The sequence below is a fragment of the Crocuta crocuta genome, unplaced genomic scaffold (genome assembly GCF_008692635.1).
Source record: "Crocuta crocuta isolate KB4526 unplaced genomic scaffold, BGI_CrCroc_1.0 scaffold134, whole genome shotgun sequence".
NCBI classification, from domain to species: Eukaryota; Metazoa; Chordata; class Mammalia; order Carnivora; family Hyaenidae; genus Crocuta; species Crocuta crocuta.
This window is the reverse complement of record NW_027530183.1, coordinates 2,252,024-2,275,808: the sequence shown is the minus strand read 5'-3', so window position 1 is coordinate 2,275,808 and position 23,785 is coordinate 2,252,024. Positions and strand designations below refer to the sequence as shown.

The window sequence follows — 23,785 nt, the reverse complement described above, 5'->3', positions numbered from 1 at the left end:
TCCCTCCCCTTCTCATATGCTCTCTCTAAATAAATAAATAAGTAAATAAATAAACTCTTTCTTAAAAAAGAAAATTAGAGGCGCCTAGGTGGCTCAGTCAGTTAAGAGTCCAACTCTTAGTTTTGGCTCAGGTCATGATCTCACAGTTTGTGAGTTCAAGCCTCGCGTCGGGCTCTGTACTGACAGTGAGGAGCCTGCTTGGGATCCTCTCTCTCTCTCTCTCTCTGCTCCTCCCTTCCTTGTGTTCTCTCTCTAAAAAATAATAATAATAAAATAAATAAATAAAAAGAATTAAATAAGAAGACATTTATGAAGCAATACTCCCAGCACATTACCCAGCTTAATAAGACTTACACTTATTTATTACATACTCTATCTTACCAGGAACCAACTAGCTTTATAACTGCCACAAGTGTTCCACTGATTGTATCTATTTGTTTTGTTTTCATGTCATTTTTTAATTAGTTGGATCTACACAAGTGAAGAAGACTTGAATGGGAGTAGCCACTGGGGAATGATTGCAACCTATAGTGGAGCTGGCTATTACCTAGATTTGTCAAGAACGAGAGAAGAGACAGCCGCTCAAGTCGCTAGCCTCAAGAAGAATGTCTGGCTGGACCGAGGAACCAGAGCAACTTTTATTGACTTTTCAGTATATAACGCCAACATTAACCTGTTCTGTGTGATCAGGTGTGTACCAACGGCACTGGTCCCTCCCACTTCTGCATATCTGTATGTACATCCTAGTCTGGAGATAGACCAGGAGACCATTGCTGCGGCTGGCTAAAAGACTGGCAAAGATCAGAGCTGACAGCAAGGGAAGGGTGAAAACCAAAGGCTCAGTGGGATAAATATATTTGGGGAAAGGGAACTAGAAACCTAGAATATTATGAGTAGGAAAGAACCTTAATTCTGGTCCAAGTTTATCCCANAAAAAAAAAAAAAAAAAAGCACTATGGTTTGCTAACATCTTTTCTTATTCATTATGAGGATGATCAGTGCCAAATCCTCTGTTACCAAGGCCTCTGGCCATCAAACTGTGACTCATTTCCCTGAGTTTCCAACTCTCAGATGATGCTCATGCTATCAGAACACAAGCACCAAAGTCAGGGGCTGTGCCTTAGTTCAGCAGGATACCCAGGTACCTGCTAACACTGAAGATTCACCAAAGGCACATAAAGTTCCTTCTACAGATCGTATTACATTGCCATCATGATCACATTGGTTAGCAGTGAGAAAACTAACAGACCTACTGGCTTGTCTGAGGTCTCTTGTTCATTTGTTTATTTTTTAAGCAAACATTTATTGGACACTTAATTTGTGTCAGGTACTGTTCTCAGCTCTTGGGACACATCAATAAACAAAATAAAGATCGCTGCCCTTGCAGAGCTTGTGTTCAACCAGGAGATAGATAATAGACAAGAAACAATAAACAAAAGAAACAAATAGTAGATTAGAAGGTAATATGTGCTATGAAAAAAGAAGAAAGCTGAACAAGGCAAAGGAGAGCCAGAGTTCACCCACTTTAATCTTCCTGGTGAATGTGTTAGCAACACCCAGACATTGCTGACATAACTTACTTGCACATATATTTACCTACCAAAGAAGAAGCATATATTCTCATAATATCCTTATTTTGTGATCATTTTTGAAGCTAAACTCAAATCCACTTTACATAGCCAGTTGGATTTTCGCAGACCAACTTTCGTTGGTATTTAACAACTTTCATAGAAAATAATGTCACATTAAGTCAAATAACAGTTATTACTAGAAATGAATGAAAAATGATTGCAGTTATTCTTGAACTTTTCCTAATGATTTCAGGGCAAATAGAAAGAGGATAAAAACAGGCAGTCAACTCTGATTGACATTTAAGGAAATATCTATTTATAGGTCTTGAGTATGTCTTTCACTTCCTCCCCATACTTCAAGAGTGACTTTGTCAAGGCAATTACTTCTTTTCTGTATGTTGCTCTATAGGTTTCTGGAGAAGTTAACAGATGCAGGGCCAGAATAGGACACAGTGAGATCACTTCGCACACAGAGGCTACTTTCTGCCATTCCACTTTCACACTGAGGCTGTCACGAGGCTCTCTGTTTCTCTATTGCTCTCCCAGGTTTTTGTTTATTACCTTTGCTCTCCAACACATTGAATGGGGAAAAGAAACAAAAAACAGGAGATTGACATTGAAGAGGAAGGAAAAATTTTCATACTTCTTTGACCAGTTCTAATTTACCATAGTCTCTGCCTGGACCTGACTATTGCTCATGCTTGAGTCTTGGATACTTGGCCTCTAGATGTGGCTATCTGTCCTGTAATGGGAAAGGCAGTTATACCTGGTACTTGACTGAAGGTCTTTTTATAGTCTTAACGTTAAGGAGCTAGATATTCTATTTCCAGTTTGATAGGGGAACTACACCATTAAATGAATCATGTAACTCTCTCAGTGTGATACTCACAAAATGGGAAGTTGGCAAGAAACATCCTCACTTCAAATTATGCTAAAGCACTAAGGTTCGGTGCCATCAGTGTGAATGTAAAAAAAAAATTGTTACTGTTTTAGACTATCAGACGTTTACTGAGTACCTATTAACTATAATGCTCTGGGAAGGGAAGCAAGAAGAGCCCCAGGGGCAACTTACTCAATGCTAGTTGGGTGTTACCCAGTGAATGAATGAGAAACTCAGTCTGTGTATATGTGCATGTGTACACACACACACACATACACATGCATGCACACACAAATATGCACATCCTACTTCTCAACAGGTCATATGTGTTTGAATGCATGAGTTATATTTCTTATGTTCTTCATGCCTACTTGAATTACTTATATTTAATAGGAGTCCTAGAAAGGCTTCTTGTTGATTCACTTCCACATTTTAAAAAAAGAGCATTTTAAGGAGTGAAAGTAACAGAAAAGTAAAGGGGAAACTGAGGAGAAATAACCTCTTTAAGAGGACTTAGGAAGCCTTGTTCCTTTGGGGACACAGAATTGTACAAGTACAGAGCTATTAGCTGTGATCAAAAATATTCTGCCACTAGCTTGGGGTGACTTGTGGTTATAATTTTAGAACCTGCTGGTGCAGGGACAGAATAGATGGATGTCCTTTCCTGGCTGCATCCGTGTGTTGTCATTGTTGTTGTTACTGTTTTAACTGTTCTTATTGCAATGCAGGTTATTGGTTGAATTCCCAGCAACAGGCGGTGTGATTCCATCTTGGCAATTTCAGCCTGTAAAGCTGATCCACTATGTCACGACTTTTGATTTCTTCCTGGCAGCCTGTGAGATTATCTTTTGTTTTTTTATCCTTTACTACATGGTGGAAGAAATACTGGAAATTCGCATTCACAAGCTACACTATTTCAGAAGTTTCTGGAATTGTCTGGATGTTGTGATCATCGTGGTAGGTTTGAGAACAACACCAAATTCTCTACTCTTGTTATAAAAACATGTTAGAGTCCTTGATCTATCTCCTGAGTATTGTAGATCCTGATATTCCTGAAGGAGAATCTAAAAGTTCTCTACTGTATCAACTTCAGTGCTACCAATTATTTTCTCATTTTGCATGAGTAACCCTTCTGAAATCAGAAGTGGTGAGCTATTTACAATAAGCTGTCAATTAGCCACACAAATAAACAGAATAATCTGGCTGAAGAGCATGTGACTCTTCATCTCAGAGTTGTGAGTTCGACCCCACTTTAAGAGATTACTTAAACATACATACGTACATAGATACATACATACATACATAAACAAACAAACTTTTAAGAAATTTAAAGAGATCTCTGTGTGCTGATACACACAAGTTCTAAGACATTAAAAAAAAAAAAAAGAACCTAGTAATTCAGATTTGGCTTTGGCATGCTATAGGAGATGGGACACAGAAAACAATATTTTGTTTATTCTGGTTTTTTGTTAATGATATTTTTCTTCAACCGCTAACAAAAATTAATTTGTATTTTTCTGCACATATGTAAAGTTAGAGCAAGAAGAAACATCTTGAAAATATTCGGGGTGGTAGAGAAAACCTCTTTGTAGTTTAAAATTTCCTGCAAATAGTCCACAGTGTACAAAATACAGGTGAGGGACCATCCAGGTTTTCTGTATCAGGTGCAAGAAATCAGAAGGCTGTTAGGATAGAATTGAGACTATGACACCTTGTATATCCCCTGCGTGCCCATGACTCCATTACAACTTCTTACACTTGTTCAACATGGTTTCCCTTCCACACCATCTTAATCACTTCCTTTCAGGGGCTTCCACAGAGAAATGCATTTTTGCAAACTTTTCTCCCTTCAGTGAGAACATATAATCTTTTGCTGAGTCCTGTTACACATTTATAAGGACGTGTTTAATTGTTACATGCCTAAAAGTCTGTCCTTTCCACTGTCTGATGATAGAGATGCCCCTCTGAAATCTCAGTAAGTGATGCATTACCCTTTCAGGGTGCTCTTTTCTGTTCCCCTACTTCTTGGCCATTGTTCTCCCCTAGCCCCCAGCAACCAAAAATTCATTTGGGCTTTGTGAAGCATTTACACCAGGTCATTATCAAATCGTCACTAGAATTAGTTCTCAAAATAGAGAAAAATATGTTCTGAAATATGTTATAAATATAGAAAAAAATCTTCATGTTTGAATAAAAGAATGCTTAAGACATTGAAAAGAACTATATAGATATGTATTGCATGACAATAATATTAACATGAGCAATACTAATAATCACACTTTAGAAGTTATGTGTGTCAGACACAGTTCCACATGGTTTTCATATACAGAAGTACATTTAATCCTCGCAATAACCCTCTTAGCCACTCCTCCTTTGCCTCCCAAGCTCAATGCATGTGTACTTAAGGAAGAGGTTTTACTTAAAATACAAATTCCCACAGAATACTGTGTGGAAGCCATTCAACCCTGATGCATTTAGAAGTGCATCCGTTCTTTCACAATGGCTTGTGTTGTATCACACAGTTGTTATAGGTAAACTCTTAATTTCCAAATTCTCAATACATTAATAATAATAGAGTAACAGTGGAATTTTCACTATTTAAGATGGGAGGAAAGGCCATGAGACTGGAAGAATTTTTCAAAATATTTCTGTACTACATGATGAAAGAGTGCAGTCCACATACATTGAAAACTATTCTAGAAAACAATTATTGTTTGGAACACTAAGGATGCAAACCCTGCCTTTTTAGTTTATATGGGTATATTTATAGTTTAGGTCATTGAGAATAATGGTAAAAAGTTGAGTATGATATTATGCTAGTTAATGGCAAGTTTGTTTGGGTTTTAACCAAATACCTTTAATATCAGCAAAAGGCTAGTCAGTGGCAATCAACCATTTTGATTATGTACACCTTTCAGTGAAGACTTTGACAACATACCCTAATGTATTCCATTTATTTGTAATGTGTGTGTGTGTGTGTGTGTGTGTGTGTACACTTGTAAAAACATACACAACATAGAATTTGAAAGATTGGGTTAAAAATAAATACAAATAGAATTCTAACACTTTGTTTTCACTTGGATAAAAGTTTTAATATTTTATTCCCACACCTCAGCAAATCGCTTTGGAGAAAATAACTGATGATATCATGGAAATTGAGGATAGTTTATTTGGCTCAGCAGCCAAACATTTTGCAAGTATTTCTTTGAAAACTTGCTTCACTGTGCTATTGTTCTAATTTTTTTTAACTCGTAGTACTGCCAAGATAACAATTCAGACAGTGTACTTTTGTATAGAACAAGGAAGGGCTACTGGAATCCTACTTCTCCTTTGAATCCTTCTCTGACCTGCAGAAATAAGGGCATGCTTTCTGCTCATCCCCCAAAACAAGCCCTGTGCTCCACTGGACCTTCAACCCCATGAAAAAAAGCAAAGGTGTTTTTATTTTATCTGGCCCAAATGTGCTAAAGCACACCCAAAACCTGAAAAGTAATTATATCCTAAGTATAATTATAACATCTTGGAACCACTCTGAAATTATTTTCTCTATTTTCCTTTTGTTTCTTCAGTAAAAACTTTGAAATCTGTAGACTTACTTTAGTCAACCATTTGACCTAAACAACAGTCTTTCAAAACTAGTGGAATTACTGAAAAAAGAAGACTGTTAAGAAGTCTAAATTCAAGTAATTTCATTGATTGGTAGGTTTCAAGCGTGAAAAGTATTAATTCATTTATTCAACAAAGATTTTCTGAGCACCTGCTATGTGTCTGGCATTATTCTAGGATTGAGGGCATAGGAAAGAACCAAACAGCCCAAACCCCTGCCCTTATGAAGCTTATGTTAAGGAACAAAAGTTCTTTTGTAGATAAGGATGACAATCCCAAAGAAAACTCAGGACATAACTAAAGTGCTACAAAATCTCTTTCCTCATCTTTTCTCTTATTCTCTATTTTGAAGAAAACTTCTCAAGGAAATTTAGTATATTGATATGATATTGATATTGTATAAATGACCACATCCTGGCAGAGCCAAAGCAATTGTACCTAGTGAGAGCAGGGTAAAGGTTATCATTATTAAGTCAGTCAACCTTTCCCTCTCAAGTCAACAGAGAGAAACATTTTCAGTGTATTCAGAAAACTCAAAGAAAATAATCCTACCACCAGCACAAAAAATACAAGATATCCCTGGAAATCCTTCACAGAAAACAAAAGGGGGTGAAGTTGGCTTTTTCAGCCTTGATTGGCAGCCATACAGGTCTCTGCTATGTTAATCACCTGGAGCCATGATCAGGATAGCCATCTCAAGAAGGGCTAAGGAAGTGGTCTTTGACCACCTTCATAAGAAGAGAGAAGGAATGGACAGCAAAGGTCTTAGCACCTGGGACAGTATACCTGCTGCGGCTTCAGACCCCACAGGAAGCCCAGTCTATAATGGTTAACCCCTAGCACTTTCCACACGTATACATTAATCCAGTGGTGATGGATGCATGCAGGGACCAATGTTCTTAGCCCAGAACTGAAGCAGATGAGGAAAGTTGCATACAGAAACAAGCAAGAGGGAAACTCTGGGCTCACACATATTCCCACTGAAAGCCTTTTGGAGCCTTCTCTGACCACCATTACCACCATCTTTCAAGACCAAGTATATTCTTTTTCCTTCAAGCACCCCTTTAGAATGTCTTGTTTCACTCTTCACCTTATGTTGTAAAATGCCAACTCCTTAGTAGGCTTTTGGGTTACTTATTTGTGTGTGTGTACCTGGTCTTGAACCAAAGTGTAAGTTTCTTAAGAACAGAGTTTGTGCACTTTACTTCTGTTTGTTCCTCTTAGCCCCTGGCATAGTGCTGTGTACATAGATGTCCACTATGTATTTGTTAAATAGTAGAAGGAATAGATGGTTGGCAATTGGAAAAAACAAAGAAAGATGGGGCTGAGAAAGCAGAAGGATGGAAACTTATTTACAGGAGGGTAGCAGAAAAAATAAGGCATTCTTGTCTGAGTTTGATTTTGTAATGTAGCAACATTTCTTGTGTGTGTGTGCACATGCACACATGCATTTATTTGATTTCTGTTCCTAGCAAAGGAAATGCAAGCAGCTTATTGTTTTACTTGTCTAATGGCTGTGCTCAGCACTTCACATTTGCATGAGTGATTTGAATAAGAAGATTGGTGAGCCCTAGGAGTAAAATAATTAGTTGTTTTAAGGTAAGTTGCATATTTCTAAAACACTGTAATAATATATAAATCTTTTTGTTTTCCAGCTGTCAGTGGTAGCTATAGGAATTAACATATATAGAACATCAAATGTGGAGGTGCTACTACAGTTTCTAGAAGATCAAAATACTTTCCCCAACTTTGAACATCTTGCATACTGGCAAATACAGTTCAACAATGTAGCTGCTGTCATAGTATTTTTTGTCTGGATTAAGGTAATTTACAAAGTTGATGTTCTGGATTTTCAATAATATTTTTCCCTTCTTTTTTTATTTAAAAATTTTTTTTAATGTTTATTTTTTAGAGAGAGAGAGAAAGAGTGAGTGGGGGAGAGGCCGAGAGAGTGGGAGATACAGAATCTGCAGCAGGCTCCAGGCTCCAGGCTCCGAGCTGTCAGCACAAGCCTGATACCGGGCTCAAACTCATGATCCCCGTGAGCTCATGACCTAAGCTGAAGTGGGACACTTAACCGACTGAGCCATCCAGGCGCCCCTTTCCCTTATTAACGTGAATCACACAAAATGTTGGAGGACTTGAATTTGTTTTTGTGGTTAAATTCAAATAGCCAACCAAAGCCACTTCATATTTTACAAGTAAACTAGCAGGATTCATGTGATCCTTCATTTACCTGTGTGTGGTGCTTCCTACTACCTGCAGTTTTGCAAAACCAGTCTCTACAGGTGTGTTTCACAAATGCAATAAGACACCTTTTCAGTGTCTGTTGGGCCTGTGGCCTGAGGCTACACTAATACTGGGGCAAGTCTGAGTTTTACCTGATAAGAGGTGACCAGGTGAAGGAAAAGGAACTAAGAACAAGTTAGGGTGGATGGGGAAGGACTGAGAGATGTACTGAAAATGATCTGTGGAAGGATTGTCTCTTTTCCAGGTAGAGGCCATATGGCCATATGGCTTTACCTAGAATTGAAGTTGGGACAAATACATACACTTCTGAGTAGTACCTTTATCACTAATTTCCTTTTCTAAAACAGTGTGCACTTCCACAAGTGTGAAAGGCTAAGGCATTTCATATACAAATGAGCCTCAATTCTGGACATGCAGGAAATTTTAGTATTAATGGGGCAGCTCTCAGCTGTCACTTGTCGAATTCTAGGATTCTGCTACTCAGACAGTAGCTACTAGCCACAAGTGGCTATTGAAATTTAAATTTTAATTAATTAAAATTATATACAGTTAACCATTCAGTTCATCAGTTACTGTAGCCACATTTACATCTAGCTGATGGCTACTGTATTGGGCAGTGGAAATAAAGAACATTTCCATCATGTCCAAAAGCCTGATTGAACAGTACTGTTCTAAGGTAGCCACCAGCAGTTATTTATTTTCCTGAATTGGTATTCACACCTGGAAGGTCTGAGATTTATCAGACAGTGTAGACCTCATTCTTTATCTCTCTTCCTATTTATTTAGTTACATGCTTGTTCAGGAAAAACCACCATTAATGCACCAAAATAGTAATAGTAATCATAAGGTAGTAATAATAATCCAAATCTAGTAGGGATTACATTAAGAAATGTGATTACAACAACCCTCAAAAAATTTTTATCATGGCCAGAAACAATTTATAAGAGTTCTTTGTGCCTCAGACTGAGCATTTTATTTAGTGTTTTGCTTGTAAATATTCTCCCAAAACTTTAAGAACCAAGGCAGGGGCTGCAACGTGACTTCTAATGTGTCTCCCCAGTGTTCTTCCCCCAGAATTTCTAGCTGGAGCTCCATAGGGTGTCATGCCTCTGGGCTGTGCTGAACAACCTGGACAGCCATTCTTAGTGCCTTGTCTACAGAAATGCTCCATATGATTTTGCAATCAGAGCTGGGCTCAATGGCCGGCTCTAAGCCCTGGCTGACTTCTGGGGGTAGAATACCAATATTTCAATCACTGCAAAGACTTGAGTGTACATTGCTCTTTCCACAGTGCCAGGCACATCGTTGCTAAACAATAAATGACAGTTAATAGTTTGCAATGAATATTTCCTGGAGGGATTTTTTTAACTAGTTTTCATTTGTGGGGTTTTTTTTACTCTTTTATTTTTTTAAATGTTTGCTTATTTGTTTGTTTATTTATTTATAGAGCATAAGCAGGGGAGGGGCAGAGAGAGGGGGAAGAGAGAGAATCCCAAGTACGCTATGTGCTGTCAGTGCAGAGCCCAACGTGGGGCTCAGTCACAGGAACCTTGAGATCATGACCTGAGCTGAAATCAAGAGCCATATGCTCAATTGACTGAGCCACCCAGGCGTCCCTACCTATTCCTTGTTTATTTTAATCTTTCTTGGGGTGAAAATATCACTAATCATCTTAATTAGGATTTAAACCTATTTTTACTATATTGTAACCATCATATAAAACATAAGCAACATTAGGGCAGGAGCTTTGTTCTGTTCACTGCTGTTTGCAGCTCCAAGAATAGTGCCTGGCACATGGTAGACACTCAACAAGTACTTTTTAAATGAGAAAATAGAAGTTGCTGGGTTTGGGGACAAAAGCAAGTCATTATTCTCTCTCCTAAAAAAGTGTTGGGGCACCTGGGATTCTCTGTTCCTCTCTTTCTACCCCTCCCCCACTCAGAGTGGTTCTCTCTCTCTCTCTCTCTCTCTCTCTCTCAAAATAATAAACTTTTTTTTAAATGTTGTTGTAAAATACACATTAACATAAAATTTATCACGTTAACCATTTTTAAACATACAATTCAGCGGCATTAGTTACATTCACAATGTTTTGCACCCATCACCATATTTATTTCTAGAACTTTTCCAGCATCCCAGCTAAAAACTCTGTATCTAGTAAACACTAACTCCCAATTCCCGCCTTACCCCAGCCCCTGGTAACCTCTGTTCTACTTTCTGTCTCTATGAATTTTCATATTCTAGCTTTCCCATGTCGCTGTGATCATACAATATTTGCCTTTTTGTGTCTGGTTTATTTCACTTTAGCATAATGTTTTCAAGGTTCATCCATATGGTGGCATGGATCAAAATTTTATTCCTTTATAAGGCTGGGTAACATTCCATTGTGTGTATATACTCCATATGTTTATCCATTCATCTGTCGATATCTTCCCTCTCTTACAGCTCTTCAAATTCATCAACTTTAACAGAACTATGAGTCAGCTTTCCACAACCATGTCTCGATGTGCTAAAGATCTCTTTGGCTTTGCAATTATGTTCTTCATCATCTTCTTAGCATATGCTCAGTTGGCATACCTGGTTTTTGGCACTCAGGTTGATGACTTCAGTACTTTCCAAGAGTGTATGTAAGTATATATGAAATTATAAAAGAAAAATGTAATCAAAGTTGTCCCTGTCTTCTCAAGGATAAAGAAATCGTCATACTTATTTAACCACCAAGTATTTTTAAATAGTGATTTAAAAATAAGAAATAATTATCTTTGCCAGAAGCAATTACCCACCAGTGTAAAGATGACAATGGATAATACTGATAAGCTGAGGTAGCATCTCTAAAGCAGTTAAGACATAGTAGAACAGCTATAGTAAACCAATATTATTACAAAGATGGAGGTCTTCTTAACACCAAATGCAGATGGCAGCTTTTAAGAGACCATTTGCCTAGATTTTCATTCTTATTCAGTATTGTTGCCATGTATTTTAAACTTCAAGTTATTTTCTAGGAAAAAAAAGTTTTTCTAATAATCTATGAGAAACTCAAACCAATATAGGAATTTTCTGTCTTTTTCCAAAGTTCTCATATATATTAAGACTAAAAAACTTAACCAGTATTAGATTTCCATGCCATTTAGAGAAGAGTCAGTTAGGAAAGGAGAGAAGGATTATGATAATAGAAGCTAATAGGGATTTTTGTGCCAGAGGCTATCAAATTAGTATTGCTGTTTGATGGAAGTCAGGAAGGGAAATGATTTTCCTGATTAAGACCCAACGTTGGCAACACATGGCCACTCAACACCACTTTGAGTGCATGTGAAGATATTGGATCTTTGAATGCATACAATTTTGGCTATCTTTCAGTCTCTTTTTTAAAGAGGTTTTAAATTCAGACCCAGGGTAACCATTGTGAAGTTTAAAGTTACCATGTTTTACCTAGATTATGGATTAAATTCTTATAACTGATTGCTTTGTAAGTCATCTAATAATTATTATTTTATTTCCTTTGTAACCAAATGGAAGTAATGTATTTAGCACAAAAGCATAGGATTTTTATTCCAGAAGGCTTCAATTGCTCATATAGGTAGCAAGAGTTTTCCAAGGAGACTGACAGTTTTCTATTATCTGGCAGCTGTCTACACTGATAAAAAGGTCCAAAAGTGTGAAATCATCTTTAGGAAATGTTACATCAATGCTGAACATTTTTTGTCTTTGTATTGTAGTGTTTTGTTTTGTTTTGTTTTTGTAGCTTCACTCAATTCCGTATCATTTTGGGTGATATCAACTTCGCAGAGATTGAGGAAGCTAATCGAGTTTTGGGACCAATTTATTTCACTACATTTGTGTTCTTTATGTTCTTCATTCTCTTGGTATGTACACTTTTGTTTATAGTAAGGTGATTTAAACTTCCTAAGTCACCATTGTAAATCACCATCTTCCTTTTTTCTCATGTTCTAGAGTCCTTATCAATTTTTAAAAGACCCAGTAAAAACTGTAGATATTAGAATGCATATTTTATTTTACTTCTCATTGATTCACTTTTGTCTTCTCCAGATGCCTTTTCCATTGTCTTTCATTTATTCATATATATGTGTCTATTCAATGTAAAAAAGAAAAATAGGTCACATGCAAATTGATCAAGTCACCTAAAATAGTGCTTTGCCTAAAAAGTAGAATGCTTACATATTTTTTAACACGGATGTCAGCACTTTCATGATCACTTGGTAGCATGACTTTTCATTCCTCTTTTTCCTCTTTTCTTTAAAAAAAAAAGAAATAGGAACTGACAAAGCAAGTTAGATCCAGGATGTCAAGAGTAACATATGAGTTAATTATTGCTTGTCAAGATTAAGATACTTTGTTTTGAATTACTTATATTTAACACACCTAGAGACTTCCTACAAAGAGTATTCACATTTTAAATTTAAAACTTATCTAACAATGAATGGAAATTGCTTTGAAGTTACTTTCAAAAATAACTTTTCATTCTCTTGATTTGGTACAAATGAACATTTTTAACATTTTGACCTGAGCTAATTAATATTCTTTAAAAGGCATTTTGTTCTTCATCATAACATTTATACATTTATTTGTCCACCAAGAAATTATTTAATTAAGTTACCTTAACCTAGGTAGTGGGTATTTTTTGTTTGTTTATTTTTTTGTTTTGTTTTGTTTTCTTAAGTTCATTTATTTATTTTGAAAGATGGAGAAAGAGGGAGAGGCAGAGAGAGGGAGAGATAGAATCCAAAACAGGCTCCAGGCTATCAGCGCAGAGCCTGACACAGGGCTTTGAGCTCAGTAACCAGGTCATGACCTGATCAGAGATCAGGAGTCAAATGCTTCATCCACTGAGCCACCCAGGCACCCCAGCAGTGGGTGTTCTTTATCCAAACACTAATACTTAAGTCTTTCCTTATGTTAATCATCGTCCTAAGAAAACAAAATTGTCTCCATTTTCAATAAATTTTATAAGATCCTTTATGTAAAGTTCAGTAATTCAATGTAATATTCCCAAAGTTGGTCCAAGTATTTAGTGGTTATTTACAGATTAAGTATTAGATCTACTTTACCAGCATTGAAAGAGTCAGCAATATCATACAACTCCATTTGTATCTTGTAAAATGTGTTATTAGTTTTAAATTTAAGCCTCTCTAGTTTCTTCTATCATATGTTAAAGAAAAAATGGAACAGTAAGCCTTTTTCATCTCTAATATTGGTAGTACTTTGGATTCTGGAGCATCTGAATCCCTGAATCTCTACTAGGAAAACAAAAACCAGGAATTGAGAGCTCTGCAGTGGACCCTTTAGTCAACTGCTGGCCACCTAAGTTTTCTTTGTGTGTCCCTCTGACAAATGAGGGACATACCTGTGGCAGTTTAAAATGGTCAGATGTGCACTTATTTTCTTGTAGGCAGTTCCCTGCAATTATTCAGTCATTTCATTGAATCAATCACTAGAACATGAAAAGAAGCTTTTAGCTTCTGTCTTTATACTAAAGTAATTTTTGTGCTGTTACACAAAAAGGAATTGCTCTCCCGGCACACCCCTCTCTATTCATTGCATCCCTCCTTCCCCCTGCCGACGGACACACACNACACACACACACACACACACACACACACACACACACACACACACACACAAACTCCTCCAGAGAGAGAGAGAGTCAGGGAGGTTACAAACTTTTCTTTAAAGAAATGACAAGCCGAGCGCAAGGTTGGCCACTTTTCTGAAATGACTGCCGGGTGTTAATTTATTGCCCTGGCTTTAAAAGAAGCCACCATGGTGAGACGTGGCCCAACTGAGCCAGGAAGCAAAAGCCTGTCATCACCAGGGAAAGACCTCTGATTGCACAATTAAGGGAACCTTCTGAGACAGGGCGGAGAGGAGGGGCAGCTCCCTCTTCCCACACTTTCAGTAGCCTTTCTCAGCCACTTTGAGTTTTTTTTGTTTTTGTTTTTGTTTTATCTCTTCAGAGGACCCACCCTTTAATCCTACAACTAAGATATTTGCAGGTATTAGTTAACAGCCATTTGGAAACTTAAAAAGAGAACATTAGTTGTCTGGGTTGGGAGGGAGAAAGTAGGAATGTTACTCCAACTGCAACTGTCTATCCTTGGAATTGAACACTAAGCCACGAACTTACAGGCATTTAATATTTTATTCTCATTTCTGCTACAGAATCTTAAATAATGTTCTCCCTTAATTTGCAATGATTTAGTAGCCCATTAAAATAATAGAGCTCCCATTTGTTCATTCATCCATCATTCAATAAATATTTGCTGGGCCACTATTTCCAGGCAAGCTGCTAGGTACTGGGGGTACAGTGGTGGTAAGGAAAATAAGAGACCAGCTTTGTCCTCATGAAAATCTCACAGACTTGTGGGGAAAACAGACATAATGTAATATACAACTCTGAGTTCAAGCCATAGTTATGTGTCAAAATGGAAAAGTGAAGGAAGAGCTTGTTAAAGAAGGACCGGTTCACTTAGGTGTGGTGCTTCAAGAAAACCTATTAGAAATACAAACCATTATCTTGGCGAGAGGAAGAGTTAGGAAAATGAACTAACCCTTACTGAATAATAACAACCGTAAATTATAGCACTTACCATGCATTAGGTCCTAAGTACTTTATATACATTATCTCATTAATTCTTATAAAAATCTGTACTATTATTTTTCCCATTTTATTAATGCAAGAACAAGTAAATTTTAAAATAAAGATTAGAAAAATTCTTAATGCTTTTAGTCACTTTTGAGAGACAGAGAGAGAGGGAGATGCAGAATCTGAAGCAGGCTCCAGGCCCTGAGCTGAACACAGAGCCCGAGTAGAATCTATGAACCAATAGATCATGACCTGAGCTGAAGTCAAACACTTAACCTACTGAGCCACCCAAGTGCCCCTAAAGATTGGAAAATTTGAACAATATAATCTTAGCAGTACTAAGACTGAAACCCAAATGTGCTTGACTCCAAAGTCTATGTCTTTTTCACTAAGTTTGTCTTGACTATCTTCTGTGAAGCCTACTGTATTTCTATTTGGAGAGATCTTTTTTTTAACTCTTCAAAACATGATCAGTAAATCTCAAATAATATTATATAACAATATTTGGAATAAGCATAGAATTCTACTTGTCTAGATTGATTGTTGAAATTTGAAGAACTACATAGAGTTCTAAATTTCTAATAATTTATGCCAAATGAAAAAAATGTAGAGAACATAGACAAGCAGAAATAATACAACAGAATTATCCTGCCAACCATAAGTAAATACATCAATATTTTGTTGCATTTCATTCTTGTCTCTTTTCGAAAAATGTATCACAATATGTGGTTTGTAAGTAAGAAAATATATTGCATTTTCTTTTGGCATGACTTAATGGAAAAAATAATTTTCCCAAAGAATATAATAGCAAAACTATTAATTTATGACTGCTTAAGACATCAGATTTTTTTTTTAGAAAAGTGAACAAAAATACATGTCAAATTTTGGATTAACGTTTCGAAAGTATATTTAGGTTTCTTCTTTAATTTCAATTTTCCTTTGATTTACAAACAGAATATGTTTTTGGCCATCATCAACGATACTTACTCGGAAGTTAAATCTGATTTGGCCCAGCAGAAAGCTGAAATGGAACTCTCAGATCTTATCAGAAAGGTAGGACACAGCCCTAATTCTCAGAATTGTTTTTATTTTGTACATATAATGAGCATCATTTCAGCCAGATTTCCAAAGCAACACTCATCCATTGTCACTGTTGAAAATAAAGAGTAGATTGCTACATTTCAGGAATACTTTAAAAGTTCTCTATCTCAGAGCTAGAAATGGGTATCCTGCTAGCCTGGACTTATATTCTGAGAATCCATAAATGGCCTAGATTTAAATTCTCAGCAATCTCTTTCAACCTTCAAGAGCTGAGCTGGTGGTTTCATGGCCTTCACTTATTTCGACAATACCTCCAGTTGGCTCTCACTTGCAGATCGAGAATTCGGAATAAACTGGAAGAGAAAAATATAAAGACATTTCCACTTTTTTTCTGTCTCAAATACAATTTAAAAGAAGAAAAAGGTTTAGAAGCAAATATTTTGTAGTTCACCATTTACCCTTGACCTTCCAGAGAAGTTTTTAAACAGTCCAAGGAAAACTCCATGGAGTAAGGCCACAGCCTAAGGGCGTGAGAACTTTCACTTAAGCACGCACCTTCTCAGGAAGTTAATTGTTAAGTGGAAGGGCAAGACATGAAAGCTGGGTAACTTTGTTCTTCTCAATGTGACTTTTTATTTGGTCTAAAGTATAAAATGTAAGCAACAACAGATAAGTACATCTTAAGTACACAGCTTGTTCCCTAACATCATTTTGCTAAGATACCAGTGGCTTCTTGACTGTGATTTTTTTCTGTTGGTCCAAGTCATAGGACTATGTTGTCTGTCCTGTTGGAACAGAGAACTTCCAGTTCTTAAAACAAAGGCCCTTCCATGGGACCTGAGATTTGTGTTAGCCTGAATTTTACAACTACAGTTTATTACATGGTATATACAGCAGCTCTTACTCTGTGGTATGGTTCTGATATGCACAGTTTTCAATTATTTCAGTTAAATAACACCAGCCTCTCAACACAGTTCATATTTCAGTTGTCCCAGTATATTGACTGTAAATAAGAATGTAAAAGTACAAACTTGCAATTCTCACAGAATATCTGTTATCATAGTATATTAACTGTAATAGCATACTATAAACTTCACTGCTAGCCCTTCAGTCTGCAAATCACTGCATAAGCAACAGATGTGTATCATAACCAGTGAGCATAATATCACTTCTTACAAATTCTAGGATTGGTCCCTGAACATCTGCTCTTCAGTTCAGGCACAGAACATGTCATTGTGTTGCTTCTTTATCTCCCTGTGAGAAAACCATGTGACATTTTACAAGAATGCGTAATGGAAAAGGAGAATGGGTCAGCAAACATGAAAGCATAGTAAAGAAACAAAGAGTGACAACACTGAAAGTCAAATTCAAAACCAACATAGCAGATTTCAAGGCCATGTAGCTGGGCCTTGAAATGTTGACATTGCTACCCTTCAAGGTCTTGAATATAAATGGGTAGACAGATATACAGTCAAATTGCTTAGTGAAGCAAATTTATCAATATCAGTGAGGGCAGTGGTTGTGACATAAAGGCTGACAATGTCTCCAAGGAAGTGACGCTGACAAACAACTTCACCTTAAAGGAATTCTTAGAGCTATTTTACAACAGTGAAAATGCAAAGGATAAAATGTTGGGAGCTGATCTATATTAAGAAAGGAGTATGAAAAAAAAAAAAAAAAGAAAGGAGTATGAAAGCTCCCCAAGACATAGAAAAGATGCTTAGTCCATATCCTCAGTTATACAGGAAGAAGGCCAGCACTGTTCAGACTACTCTGGATAAAATTTTTACGAAGAAACAAAATAAATATTCATTTTACTGTTTTTAAATTTTTCCTGTAAATTTATAACCAACACCAAGGGAATTTTTAATGCTTTGATAAGTTTTTTTTTTTTTAAGTTTGTTTAATTAATCCCCACACCCAATGTGGGGCTTGAACTTATGACCCCACGATCAAAAGACACACTCTCTTCTGACTGAGTCAGACATGTGCCCCTAATAAAAGGTCATGGCACAATCATAATTTTTCCTGTTGATTATTAACATCACTTTGCACAGTTCAGGCTTGCGTGATCATTTTTACAACCCTGCACCATGCAAAGCAAGGTCTGCACAGATAGTTACTACTGTAAGTGGATGGTAAAGCACATGTAAAAAGAGAGTAAACTAAACCAAATCTTTTCAACAGGGCTACCATAAAGCCTTGGTCAAACTAAAACTGAAAAAAAATACTGTGGATGACATTTCTGAGAGTCTGCGGCAAGGAGGAGGCAAGTTAAACTTTGATGAACTTCGACAAGATCTCAAAGGGTAAGAATCACACTTTCTGAGGCCCAAGGAAATTCCTTAAAGATAAGTTCTTGGTGATAAGGATATTTTTGGCCCAAACACTTACTCATAGAGATGCTCTTTTTTCAGAGTACGTGTCTTTCTGGAACATATTAATAAGAGGAGGACTGGCCCTGATGCATCAATTTCTCCTTTCTTCCTGCATTTTGATGTCTCTTTGTTTGCACTGGACAATATACATGAGTGATTTCATCTGTAACCTCTCAATAATTTCAGGAAGGGCCATACCGATGCAGAGATTGAGGCAATATTCACAAAATACGACCAAGATGGAGATCAAGAACTGACCGAACATGAACATCAACAGATGAGAGACGACTTGGAGAAAGAGAGGGTGGGTCCAGTTTAGGAGAACATGATTTGATTCAGCACCCACACTGTTTCAGACACCAGGCTAAGTCATAGATTACTAAGAGTCTGTCTTTCTGCCTCTCTCTGTCTCAGTCAATTTATGTTGTGGTGTCCAGCTTACTCTAAAAAGGATATATAACATAATAATATGTAAAAATGCAGCAAGTTGGCATAAAGGTAAAAAGTCAAAATGAAAAAGTGAGGTGAAATATAAAACTAGACTAAGAAGCTAAAAATGCTTCCATAAAAACACATAGATGCTGATTTAAGATTGGGCTACAAATCTGGCCCTAAGCTTTCTGACCATCAACTCAAAAAGGGAAACCTGAATAGTTACACATCTCACCTGTCCATGAGAGTGGGGGATAAAAAGATTCCTCAGGAGATATAAAGCTAACTGTCCTTTAACATTTATAATGAAACAAAACTATTGCCTTCCATTTGAATACTTCTTATTCAAGTAAACTCACATGGTCTTTTATGATCAGAAAGGATAACTAAAAGCTTTAACATTAATGTTAAAAATAAATGGTTAAACAAACCAAAAAATATCCTTTGTAATTGAGGTACAGAGAATACAGGTGAATACTACATACGAAAGTCCCTTTTCTGTAAGGAGATAGTATAGAACAGTGGTTTCTAAACTCTGCCCCACAGAACAGTGTCCCTGTATGGGAATCACAGTCTGGTGTTAACCACAAAGAAATCCTAGGTAAATGGCACATGGCCATTTCCCATTTGCTCAAGCCCTCAGTAAAGCTCTGTGGGGACTTGGTGTTCTTGCTCCTCACCCAGTGATCCCATGTTCTTCAGGAGGACCTGGATCTGGACCACAGCTCGTTACCACGTCCCATGAGCAGCCGAAGTTTCCCACGAAGCCTGGATGACTCTGAGGAGGATGATGATGATGACAGTGGGCATAGCTCCAGAAGGAGGGGAAGCATCTCCAGTGGGGTTTCTTATGAAGAGTTTCAAGTGTAAGTATAAAGGAATTGGCAGAATTTGGTTGACAAGAGTTTAAATTAGACAAAGCAATTTCTCCTACCTCTCTCAGTTTAATTCTTTCCATTATTAATCATCATTTCTTTTCTCTTTTATAACTTTTAATGGTGGTTTTTTTCTTTTTATACAAGTATTATGTTCCTTATGGGAAAGTTAGCCAATAAATAGAAGAAAACATTACGATCTCTCTTATTCCCACTAACCCAAAATGTCAGTTTGGTGTTTGTATCTCCATTTACTCGTTTTTTCTTTTTTCTGTTTTTATGATCCTGCACATGGTATATCCCAAAGAATGTTCCATGAACACCTGAGAAGAATGTATGTACTACTGTTGTTAAGTGGAGTGTTCTGTAGGCTTTTCTTTAGGTCTAGTTGGTTTATAGTGTTATTTAAATCTCCTATTTCCTATTGTTCTGCCTAGTTGTTTTATCTACTTTCTCAAAGTGGGGTATTAAAGTGTCCAACTATTATTGTTAAATTGTTCCTTCATTTCTGTAAGGTTTTACTTTGTATGTATTTTGTTAGGTGTATAAATATTTATAGTTGGTATATCTTCCTAATAGATTGACCCTGTTTTCATTTCATTAAAAAATGTCCTACTTTAGTAAATTTCTTTTGTTTTAAAGTCTTTTTTGTCTGATATTACTATAGCAACTCCAACTTTTTTGCCGAATACACTTTTTCCATTCTCATTTCCAATCTCTTTGTATCTTTGAGTCTTAGGTGTGTCACCTATAGACAGCATATAGTTGGACCTGTTCTTTTCATCCAGTCTGATAAGCTTTGCCTTTTGATTAGAATGTTTACTTCATTTACATTTTATTTTATTATTAACATAGTTGGACTTACAACTACCATTTTCTTTTTCTTTTTTTTAAAATGTTTATTTATTTTTGAGAGAGAGAGAGAGAGCGCACATGAGCAGGGGAAGGACAGAGATGGGGGGGGACCGAGGATCCAAAGCAGGCTCTGTGGTTACAGCAGACAGCTGGATCCAGGGCTTCAACTCACAAACTGTTAGAAGTTGGACACTTCTTCGAAGTGGACTGAGCCACCCAGGGGCCCCTTATTTTTGATTTTCTGTAGGTGTCGTATCTTTTTTGTTCCTCTTTTTCTCCTTTATTGTTTTCTTTTACATAAAGTAATATTTTCTAGAGCAACAGTTTAATTCCTTTAATAGTTTTTGTCACTACATATTTTAGCTTTTTTTTTAGTAATTGCTCTAGGGCTTAACATATACAAATTGATTTATCAGGATCTACTTCAGATTTGTATTAACTTAATTCAAGGAAATATAGAAATGTCATTTCTATATAACTCCTTTCCTGTTTTGTGCCATATTATACATATTAATCTATGCTACAAATTCAATGCAACATTGTCATAATGATCACTTCATAAAATCTTATGTCTCTTAAGGGAGACAAGAAAGAAGAGAAAGTATATATTTATAGAGTTTGTTATATTCTTTTTCCTACTTACCATTTCTGGTTCCCCTCATTTATTCCTGTGGGTTCAAGTTACCATCTAGTGTCATTTCCATACTGCAGTACAACTTTACTCTTACCCACCTCCTTTGTCCTGCTACTGTCAAATATATTATTAAATTTCTATATGTTATAGACCCAACCATACAATTGTATACATATTGTCTAACACAATTGCTTTTTAAATCAGTTAAGAGGAAAAAAGAAAAAGAAACATGGATTTGTACTGTCTGGTATAGTTACATAATTGCCTGTATCCAGTGCTCTTTGTTCTTTCATGTGGCTTCTGTTTAGTGTCTGGATCACTTGATGTCAGCCTGAAGAACTTCCTTTAGTATCTCTTCTAAAGCAGGCCTGCTAGCATGTAATCCCTCAGTTTTCCTTTATCTGGAAATATTTTTATTTCCCCTTCATTATTTTCTGGACTTCATTGTTTCTGAGGAGAAGATAGCTGTTAATCTTACCAAGGTTCCCTTATACATGACAAGTCACTTTTCTCTTGATACTTTCAAGATTTTTTCCTTGTCTTTGTTTTTCAGTATTTTGACTATGATCTATCTGGGTGTGGATCTCCTCGTAGTTATCCTATGTAGAGTTCATTAAGCTGCTATGATGTGTAATATTTTTATCACATTTAGGAAGTTTTCAACCATTATATCTTTAAATATATTTTGCTGCTTTCTCTCCTTTCCTTCTGGGATTCCTACCCTTTGTTTGTTGGTGTGCTTACAGGTATCCTACATTTTTCTTCACTTTTTTCCTTTTCTGCCCTTCAGATTACATAGTTTCTATCCATCTATCTTCAAGTGTGCTGATTCTTTCTACTGCCAGCTCAAATCTCCCATTGAGACCTTTAAGTGACTTTTTCATTTCATTTATTGTACTTTTCAACTCCAGAATTTATATTTGGTTCTTTGAAATAATCTGTATCTCTTTATTGATATTCTCTATTTGATGAGACAATGTCATCATACTGTCCTATATTTTTTTTAACAAGATTTCCTTTAGTTCTTTGAATATATTTATAATAGCTACTTTGAGTTTTTGTCTACTAAGTCCATCTGGCCCTCTCAAAGGCAGTTTTCTGTTGCCTGCTTTTTCTCTGTATATTATGGGTCACATTTTTTTCTATTGTTGTTTTGGTTTGGTTTTTTGTTTGTTTATTTTTTTGGTACCTCTTGTAACTTTTTATTGAAAACTAGACATATTAAATAAATATGATAGCAATTTAGAATACTAATTTTCTTCATCCCCTTGCCCCAGGCTTGTTCTTATTGCGGTTTGTATGATTGCTTTTTAATGAAGTCTATTTCCCCCACATTGTGAAGCCTCTGATGTTGCTTCTCAGAGGTCACTGCCATTTTGAAAAGACAGAGGTTTAGCAGGACTCTCATTGTCTTTCCGTGATCTCTTTGTGAAGCCTTCTTCTGCCTCTTTTGAAGTTACTTCCACCTCTTAGGCTCCTCTAATTACTGGCTGATTGGTCTATTGTTTTCAGTAATGCTTTGGGATATAAATTGCTACACACTCTGACACAATTCAGTTCAGGCCCCTTCGCAGTGGTAGTTTTTAAGGCCAGTCTTTAGCAATCTTAGTTGTCTCTTTTCCTCCTTCTTTGTGATAAACTAGCTGGCAAACCATCTCAAGAGACCAGCCTTATCTTAACTGTTTATCACCATAATCTCCATTTTTTTCAAGAGCACTCTTAGGCGTAGCACTTTGTACCAGATAAAGCCAGTTCTCTTGAGGGAAGCTTTGGAGCTCTCTGTTCTGTGGCCTGTCTCCCTGGGCAAAACCCCTGCACCACTGCTTCAGAGTGAGGGGCAGGGACAGTGATGTACTTCCCAAAGTGATACCCCTGTTTCGTGAAGAAGGCACTGAGCTAGGATGGCAGCCTTCACACTTCTCAGCTTGCCTCTCCTGGCATGGAAACTCCATCCTATAGTTGGCAGATGAGTGGAGGAAGAGAGCCTCATACCCTTCAGCCACTCTTGCCTGTATTAGACCCTTGGCAGCATGGATTTGGAGGTGGAAGCACAGGGATGAGAACTATAGCAGCCAGCCCCTTCCTGTGAGGTCCCATAGCCCCCCACTGGGAGTAGAGGGGAGTGGGAGCCCCGTGTTCATTGCCAAACTCAACTGGAATGCTGCTTCTGTCACACTGAGCTGGGTGAAAAAGAGAGGGAATAGACTCTCACTCTTCTTACAGAAATTCAGTGGATTTTTTAAAAATAAGTGCTTCTTCACTTGCTGTGTACTCTTAAGAAAATGTCCAGAATTTTGAAAAAAATTAATAATTTTCAAAAGTTACGGTTGTTTCACTGGGAGAGGGCCTACAAAGCCCTCCTGCCACCATTCTAGAAATTTTCTATTTCTGTGTTTGTAAAGCATTTACATAATATTTTTTCATTCAAAATAACAGGATCATTAGTGAACAGTGCTTTCTAACTGCTTTATTTACTAAATACATTGTGACCATCACTACTTCATTAAATATTCTTTCACCATATAATTTCTGGTATCTCCTTAGGATTCCATTGTATAAATGAACAATAACATATTTGAACAGTTTTCTATTAAACACTTAATGTAACCGTTTTTCAATGACCCACTGTTAATAAGCAGAACTCTACTAGTAGCCAAAAAAT

General features: G+C 36.7%; 1 protein-coding gene across 1 annotated transcript in view; it reads left to right on the top strand.

The window, feature by feature from the left end:
- The window catches only part of PKD2 (polycystin 2, transient receptor potential cation channel), a 56,560-nt gene that overhangs the window by 29,739 nt on the left and 3,036 nt on the right, over positions 1-23,785 (top strand). Inside the window, exons 7-15 of the mRNA XM_077765181.1 lie at positions 466-690; positions 3,180-3,408; positions 7,713-7,880; positions 10,753-10,934; positions 12,050-12,170; positions 15,863-15,961; positions 18,137-18,258; positions 18,514-18,631; positions 19,462-19,625. Coding sequence (XP_077621307.1) covers positions 466-690; positions 3,180-3,408; positions 7,713-7,880; positions 10,753-10,934; positions 12,050-12,170; positions 15,863-15,961; positions 18,137-18,258; positions 18,514-18,631; positions 19,462-19,625 — 1,428 coding nt within the window. The remainder of the gene's footprint in view (positions 1-465; positions 691-3,179; positions 3,409-7,712; positions 7,881-10,752; positions 10,935-12,049; positions 12,171-15,862; positions 15,962-18,136; positions 18,259-18,513; positions 18,632-19,461; positions 19,626-23,785) is intronic.